General features: G+C 38.7%; 1 protein-coding gene across 4 annotated transcripts in view; it reads left to right on the top strand.

Moving 5' to 3' along the window:
• TSHZ1 (teashirt zinc finger homeobox 1) overlaps window positions 1-8,873 on the top strand; it is a 56,481-nt gene that overhangs the window by 11,887 nt on the left and 35,721 nt on the right. The window contains exon 1 of one of the 4 annotated variants that reach the window (XM_009670140.2): window positions 5,788-5,885. The exons of the other annotated variants lie outside the window; for them this stretch is intronic. Within the exon in view, the coding sequence (XP_009668435.2) occupies window positions 5,861-5,885 (25 nt within the window). The 5' untranslated portion in view covers window positions 5,788-5,860. Of the gene's footprint in view, window positions 1-5,787; window positions 5,886-8,873 lie in introns of those variants that run through there. 4 annotated transcript variants of the gene reach the window in all.

Genomic DNA, 8,873 nt, shown 5'->3' with positions numbered 1-8,873 from the left:
AAAAGCAAGATGGAAAAAGAAGAAAAAATCAGACCATAACTTGGATATCCTCTCCTTTTTATATTTTCTGGAGCAGGCCTGTTATCCAGACTGCCTGTTTAACCTTTTTATTTTTATTTTTTGTATTTTTTTTTCTCCCAGCATCTCATTTTTTGGTTTGCTCTTGTTTGTTCACCACACTGCTGCAACACTAAACAGTTTATTTTAGTTGATGGACATTTTTTTTTCTCCCATGGCTGTTGTATCTTTGTGAAATTCAAAGCTCATATGAAAAAGACGCTTCCTTTCCATTCTGAAAAACCTAAAATTGATTTAATTATTTTAGATTTCCAGCGTTCCTATTTCTCAGTGAATTAGGGTGGAATACAGGATTTCTTTATTATTGTGATTGCAGTGCATGCTGCAGGAAAATAGCCAAGTAGAATCCCTCTAAGCTAATAGTCACAGTGCTGCATATCATTGTCTCCGTTTTCGTCTGTACAGCAGGGTCAGTTTTAACCACCTAAAGAATTGGGAGCTGTGTGAATGTCAAGATTTGAAGTAGTAATATTTTTTGCCACAGTTTTAATTTTTTACAACTAAATTTTCCTGATTTAAAAACACTGGTTTAATGTTACGTTTTTTATTTTTTTTAATCATGTCATTTAGGTTGTACAAAGTGAAAGGTAAATGTAGTGAAAGAAAAGAATGGATGCTTTTCAGGATGGGCCTGATCCAAAGACCGAAAGAACTACATACGAAAGAGTCTTGCCATTGACTTCAGTGCCATAGGATTAGGGCCATGATGTCTCATAAAATGTAGTCATGTAGCAGATTTTTTTTTCTTTTTAAATTAAAAAAGAAATTATTTATTAGATGCAAGAAAATTCAACTGATAATCTAACACAAAAGTGTGACTATGAATTTCCAACATCCAGTTTTCAAGTGCCAGTGTTTGGGGTTTTTAAAGTAAGAATAAATTAAAATGATTAAATGATGTAAGATATTGTTAAGATAGTACAACAGGCTGAATAAAAGAAGCAGCTCTTTGCAAGATAGTTAATAGGCCTTATTGGCAAATCATCACTATTGCAAGTGTCATAGTTACAGCTCAGCTTTAAAGTATATGAATTTAAAACCTAACTGTTGTGACTAATATTTATTTCAAAGTACAGAATGTGTCACAGCAGTAGGGCATCCTATTATTAATGCGGTAAACTCTTGCTGTAATACTTTTTGGTATGAGGTTGCTGTGCCCAAGTCCCCAGCTATATACAAGGAACAGTGAAACATGCCTTTTTTCAGCTGTATCTTGCTGTAACACATGAAATGACTCGTTCCCAGGAAGAGCCATATGGACAAGTTGTTCCATATTAAACTACTACAGTATAACTTTAAGCTGGCCTCATATGCTATAAAGTCTCTGGTTAAAGCACCGATTTTAAAGACTGTTTTCAATTCTGTTCTACTTTTTAAATCAAGTTAAGGCTCGGCTCTTCCAAGTAATGTGTTCAGGTTGGAATTTCTTAATATGAAATAGTTCATGAATCCTTACCTGCTCTTTCATCACCACGATGCTGATGCTTTGCAAGGAACACATCTGGGTCTTGCTCTATTTTAAATATTCTTTTCACTGTATGGAATTTCGTACTACATTACATGATTCTGCCAGGTTATACTCAGATCTTACTTTCACTGAAGGAATTTGCAGAGTTCCCATTGACTTCAAATGTGAGAGTTGCAGAAAAAAAAAGCTGCAGAAAAGTCATGTTAATGTAGGCACGTTTGTGCAGGAGAAGATTCATGGCCAACACATTTTCGACACATTTCCTTTCTTTTTTACCCTCAAAGAGGCACCTGCTGCTGCAAAGGGACATTGCAGTAGTTTGCAAATCGGGGCACTTACAACAAATTTTTCCTACGCTGTAAGTCACTTCTTAAAAGCAGTTCTGAAATATCAATATATAAGAAATGAACACAAGCATCCATTTTTGGGTAATGCTTTTTGTCTTAACATCTGGTAGGTGAAAGAAAAAAGCCTGTGCATTTTCAAAACAAAATAAAAAAAAAAAACCTTTGCTGTTAAGATTCGTATTTTAAATGGCCTTTATTCAGGGAGACAGAATTCCCTAGCCTCCGTTTATCCTATACCAGAATATCAGTAGCTCATGTGTTAGCTTGTGTTTTGTTCTTTTTGTTGTAGTAGTAGTGTTTTCCAGTTGAAAAGAGGAGTGAACTCCCAGTCCTCTGCCTTTTCCAAACCTCCAGTTTGTAGTTGTACTTACCATCAATATTGCAGGCCCTGACACTCTGCAGCACTGTCACTGTATATACTGTGAAGGCAGTAAAAATGAGCACTAATCAATCTTTCAGGGAGAAGCAATGAGCATTAGAAGGCCACTATCCTGTGACTAAACACACCCCTTTTATGGAGTGTTGGTGCTAATAAAGGACAGCTTATTACTGAGGCAGAGACCAAAGCTTGGGTGAGGTCAACCATGACTGGCAGTCATCAGTCATTCTTAATGATACTTTTTCCCGTGCTTTCTAAGGGATTCTGAGCAGAGTGCAAATCATTCGGGGTCATCCATAGTTCATGTACCCACAGATGGCAAAGGTTTTGAAAGACTTTAGTTTAAACTTGTATTTTTTTTTTTAATGTTACCCAAGTAGGCAAAAAACTCAAACAAAACAGATTTTTACTCATTTGGAATGTTGTATTTTCTTTCACTCTAATAGATGTTTTACACACTAGAGTGCTTGTGCATTATAAAGAACTACATAAATTTATTTTTATGACGTCTGTCTTCTTTAATTATTACCTTTGATGTCTATTGGTGACTAAAGAGAGCTTAACAGGATTTCTCTCCCTTCTTAAATTTCGCAAAGTGAAACTCAGCCAGTCCCTGACAGATGTCTGTTCCTCACCTTCAGGATTATTTTATAAATCCCTTTCTGATGAGCGGAAGTGTCAAATCAAGGACAGGTCATAAAGTAAAAGTATAAACCTTTTAAAGGGAGACCTTGGTAATATATAAACATTTTGCACACTATCTGAAATTTTATGGACTTAAAAATTATATTTTAGCAATAAGAAGGCAGAAGTCTAAACCATCAGACTCCGTGCGTATGTTTTCAAATACACATTTCCCCCTACTCCTTATCTTTCTTCCTATAGTCAAATTTTACATATATTGAGAAAATAGCTGTACTGTGTGTAGGGGATGTCGCTAAAGTTAGGGTTTCAAAGGATTTCCTTATTGTACTAACTTTGAAATTTGTGCTTTTTTCAGTTGTTGTTTTTAAAATCTTCAGTTAAGCACACTCTACACCACCTTGAAGTTGATGAGTGGGTATATAGCTGCTGAGATCTAGACAACTGCTGTCATTTTCAGGTGTTGCGATTATTTTAGATTTTACTTGAGCTAAACTGTTAGTTTACTTCTAAAAACTGAGGTAAACTGAATCACTTTTGGTTTTACTGGCCAAACCACAGCACCACTTCAATATATTGCTTTGTAACGTAAAATCCTGAAGCTAGGTTGGAAGACATGGGAATACATGTATATATATGTGGTTAAATGTACCTACATATGTGCATATGAATGAATACAAACTCCAGACTTTGGCTATAACCAGTGGTGCAATTTTCACAGTTACAGATGACATCCTTTTTATTTTCATCTTTGTATTACTGAAAAAGCCAAGCATGTACAGCACGTGTAAACTGAAGGATGCAGTTTCACTTGATTAACATTAAAGGCTCATTTGTTTCCTCGTGTGTGTCTGTACAGCACCGAACACAGTAGGACCCACTCCCACAAAAAAACCACTTAAAAGTTACCGTATTATGGAGTATAAAGTAGCAGCATGCTGAGAGGGGAGGAAAAAAAAGTAATCATTCTTTTTAAAGGTCAGAGGTTTTCTCTGCAGTGCTTTTGTGACTGGAGAAATTGTCTGATCAAGTCCCTCTTGGTTGATGTTGTGAACATTTTCTTTCCTCACTTAGATCTGCATCCTTTCTGTGTCATGGTTAAAACTGGAGTCACTTGTGCCATATCACGATTATGCTCTGTGTCTGAGTTTTCAGGGGCTCTAACCGAGTCATTGGTACACCAGTGTGATTAGTACATCACTGGAAGTGATGTAAAGCATATGTAAATTACTGATTGAGAAGCAAATGTTTATACAGTGTTACAGCTGATAACAGTACTCCTTAAGGCCTGATTCAGGAAAGCACTTCAGCACTTGTGTGATTTAGCGCCTCCATTCCCAATGATGCTCTCTATTAATTGCTCGTAGAAGCACAGCTGACATTCGAACGCGACTTATCCGGTCCAAAGACCCTGATCTGGCAACTGACTTTGTGCGGTCACAGGGGTGCGCCCATGTACAGCCCATTGCTAGATCAGGACCTGAGGTTACAGTTCATTGAAGAAACACATCTATTCAAGGATCTGTGCACCACCTAAGACCTTTTATTTTCCGTTTAAGCAGAGTTTAGGATGGTGTGGAGGACATGTGAGAACATTGACACTGGGAGGCAGAAGGTGAAACTCGCATCTTGTGTGAAAGCCACCACTGGGCAGAGGGCCTACAGAAAGCATAGGTTAGCCATTTCAGGGCAGTTGAACTTGTAGCAGTGGTATTTCAGTGCTATGCTAGTTCTGTTTCTGGTCAGAGGATGAACCCTTGGGTTCAGTTGTCATCGTATTGCTCTGCCTATAGAGGATAAACAAAAAGCAGAGCAGTTCTAGGGTTGCATCTCATCCAGGTGATGCGCAGGTTGAGCCTTTCAGATATGTATAATCCTGTTTTTTAGGTATTGCAACACTTCTTCCCCTCCCCCCTCCAGGGTTCTTGGATTTTTAGGGTTTTTTTCTTTTTGTCTGAAATCCTTTATTTTGTCTTTACAGTCTGGGTGAATAGGAATCATTTAGTTTATGCAGCTTTGTGCTTTTTCTCTACAGCTTGTGTCTGCATGAATGTGTTGCAGCCTGATGCGAGTTCATTCGATTAAATAAAATGCTTAAATTGTAATCCGTGCAAAACGATCATATTTGAAACACTTGATGTCTCGGTGAGAATCCATTTAATAGTGATCAGATTTAAATGATTTAACACAGTAGTGGTGGTGGGAGGTGGGGGAGGGAAATACAGTTTCAAGACATTCCTGTATATAAAAAAAAGATTAAACCAAATTCAGATATGTCTCTCTCTCTCTCTCTCCTCCTCCCTTCTCTCTCTCTCTTTTTAAGCAGTCAAAAGATATACTGTATCCCCAGTGAAAGGGCGCTTTCAATCCAGTTATCCACTTTACCCAGTCTCAGTTTCCAGAACCTTCCACACCCCCCTTGGTTAAACCACTAAGCCTTTGATTCCTTCCTGATTACACTATGCAAGACATCTATCAAACACTGTCTTATCTGTTTGTAAGGCAGCTCAGGCCTCAGATTTAAGTCATGGGTTTTGGCTACAAGTTGGAGTGTGATTAATAATTGACTAATGTAGCTTTTATTTATCACAGGCTAGCACATTTCACCATTACCGAGTTAATTTATGTTAAGTGTAAGCTGTCGTTCAATCTGTTTTTCAACTTTTTTTTTTTTTTTTAAATCCTAAGTCTATCTTTCACTTTTTGAGAAACAAAATCCTTATACAGGGCACAGTCTTACTTGGTGCCAAAAAGTTGATTTCCTTTTCAGTGGAGTCATACATCACCAGCCCTCCCAGCTGCAGTGTCAGCCTCTGACAGAATGACATGTGTCATTTATCAAAGGGGCCAGGCCGGGCCTTGGGAAACGTACACGACAAAGCCTGAGAGAGTTCATTTCGCAGTCCCCTCCTACCCTCTGCGAGCCTCTTGCCAGGAAAGCCTGTGATGTTTCTGTCTTCACAGCATTACTGTAAGTCCTTCAACCTTCACAGAATTAACCCTCACCACCACCACCACCACCACAACCGCCAGCCCACACCACCGCTGCAGGATCTTCCCCAGGCAGCTGTGACGCTCAGAGGCCTTGCCGGCTAGGCGGTGCGCAGAAATAACGTGGATGGGGCTGCTCCCTCATCCGTTTCTCCGGCTGCCCCTGGAAAGTGCTGTTTTGTGTGTGTGTGTGGGGGGGGGGGTGTATGTTTTTAATCTCATATATTGTACGCTATAAGAATTAAAGTCCTAGGTTTTTCTACAGCAGGACAAGGTCAAAGACATAAAGAATAAGGTGATAAAGTATTTCAGTCATGAAAAAAGGGTAGCCGCTGTCCTGTGCACAGGTAGAGATTTGTGTTTCATGTGAGGGAGTGAGTGAGACGGGGAGTTTTCTTCCATGTTCCTGTTTAAATTTTCCTTTGGGTTATTTCGAAACCATGTGCTGAAATAAATACAGCAGGTAGTTCCTTTGTATGCCACTTTTCGGCATCTGAGTCACAGAGCACCTGCGCAGAGGAAGTGACCTGGGTAGGACTCGACACACTTCTTGTGAAACACTTGTGTGAGGAGGAGGGGGAAGATGAGGAAAAAGAAAAGCTGATAGTATTTAACAGAAAAAATAAATCCCCAAACCTGAAGGTGTCTCTTGCACTGAAGAGTTTAATTTCTGTTATGTAGTTACCTCAGTCCCGCAGCCAGGAGATGACAAAAGATTTAAAACAGGGAAAATAATCTTCTGCCAAACAAAGAAGAGCATGTTTTCAAAATATAGCAATATTTTTGCTGAAACAAAAGTTTTGTGTGTGTGTGTGTGTGTTTTAAATGGCTGAATTTTACATTTCGATCATGTACAAAGAATGTGAGAAAGTTATTGTCTCCTCCCCTTCCCCCACCAAATCACTCTTTGTACTTTGCATAGTTCCTACCACACTGAAGTTATTTACAGCATCAGATATCATTTAAAGAGATAGCTAAGGAGACTGTAGCCTCAGCTAGGAACTTTCCAGAAAGGAGTCCTATAAATTAGCCTTTGCTCAGGAGTGGCTGTTTTCTAGTCAGGGCTGGTCCTTTCATTTGTCTACATAAGGCTAATTTATTTTTGCAGCCAGATGTGGGCTGACAGCCATCACTCAGAGCTTCCTTCCCCCACTGTTAGGAGGCCGGGAAAACAGTCACGTTTCCCATTTTACAGAATCCCCATCAACATTATTGAAGATGGATGTATCTTTAAAGCAAAGATTGATTGTGGATATCGGAGTTATGGTGTCATTTATCATAGTGAATATTATTTAGACTTGGATTGTACAAGGCTGTAACTTGAGACACAGCCAGGGGAGGGACAATCTGGAAACGAGGATCCATGAACTTTAATGGATGGATGCTTTTTCAAAGCTCCACTCACTATAGCATGATTTACTTTTCTTCCAGAAAGGAAACAAGCATTTCAGTTTTAAAGGGCCAGCAAGCCATCTTGTCCTCTTTAGTGGGTCCTTCCCGCAGGCATCCGAGACTTAAAGCTGAGACAATAAATAGAGATTGTGTCTGAATGTTATATGTATATAAGTGCTTTTATGTTAAACATATCTAGGTGCACTTGAGACTCTTGTTTGTGTGAATTATGCTGGTTAGGTTCTCAGCTGAAGGGTTACTGTGGCTGAATAATGCAAAATATTGATTATAGAATGCTGTGATCTGAAATTTCAGAAGCTCCAAATAAATAGCATTGCAGCTAGCATTGTTCCATTGCCACATTTGTCTCTGCTTGGAGAGACAAAGAGCGTCTATACTACGTATTCACTTACTGCTGGAGGTGTCTTACAGAAATGGAGAGTCTGGTAAATTGCACGCATACCTGATGGAGCATCAAGTTTGTTGCTTGTTGAGAAATATGGCAGACCTGGTAGCCTCATGCGTAGTGTGATTACCTCCTGCTTTTATGTGAAATTAGGAAATGTAGGTCTGGATCTTACAGGTGAAAATTGTATTTTCAAAGTTTATGTTCTGGAAAGCCGCTAACAACCTGCGGAAAATCGGAGGACGTGGTTCAGTTAAAGTGTTATTTCTGATCTAGCACCACCAGCATGCCAATGTGCTTCATTGAATCTCTGAGTACTCAATGTTTCATGCTTTGGAACATGACTTTTCATGTTTGATTTTTAGAAATGAATTAACTTTAATTCAGAAAGTGCTCAACTGACTTCAGTAAATGGGAAGGTTCTTGAAGATGGTAGCGTAAAGCTCCTTATCAGCTTCAAATACAGCACAAGTAGTGTCAAGCAAGATTTTTCACACAAGTTCTGATAGTTCAATTGCAACTTGAAACTCTCTTCCCTTAAAATCATTTTCCCAATGACTTTGCCCTGCTCCCCAGCTGAAGTTGCATATCTTCCATTTGCGCTGATTCAGTTTTTGAAGTTCTTTCTCACGCCTCTGAACATAGGTTGTGTCCGTCTTGACCTGTCCCCGATCAGTGGGTCATGTGTCATACTTTGGAAAATATCTTACAAGAAAATTTGCGTTAGAGGTAGTTTACTGATACTGACAGGTATCTACTAAAAGGAAGGCAACTCTTACCACATTTGTTGTCTTTGGTGAACTGCTCACATACTAACATTTAAGTTCGCACTTTCACAAGGATGTACTAAAACTTACAACAAATTATCTCCCCTTTTTTTTGTCTAAACAAAACCAGAAATCACTTTGCCATCGTAAACCAGATTCAGTAAGAGAGTTTTCATATGAATAGTCAAGCTCAAGAGTTTTTTTTTTTTAATTCAAACAATGGAAGCAATTATGAACATCTGTTTTTTCAATGCATATGTATTCTGTACATAACAAACAGAAATCCTATTATCTACAACAATAAAAGGGAATTTCCCTTTCTGTCTGAATATTCTGGGGAGAATATGGTCTTACATTTAGAATCATGGTTTAGGGGTTTGGGGGGTTTTCTGTTAATGAGATA

Source organism: Struthio camelus, chromosome 2 (assembly GCF_040807025.1).
Source record: "Struthio camelus isolate bStrCam1 chromosome 2, bStrCam1.hap1, whole genome shotgun sequence".
Classification (NCBI taxonomy): domain Eukaryota; kingdom Metazoa; phylum Chordata; class Aves; order Struthioniformes; family Struthionidae; genus Struthio; species Struthio camelus.
This window is presented reverse-complemented; position numbering and strand designations above follow the sequence as displayed.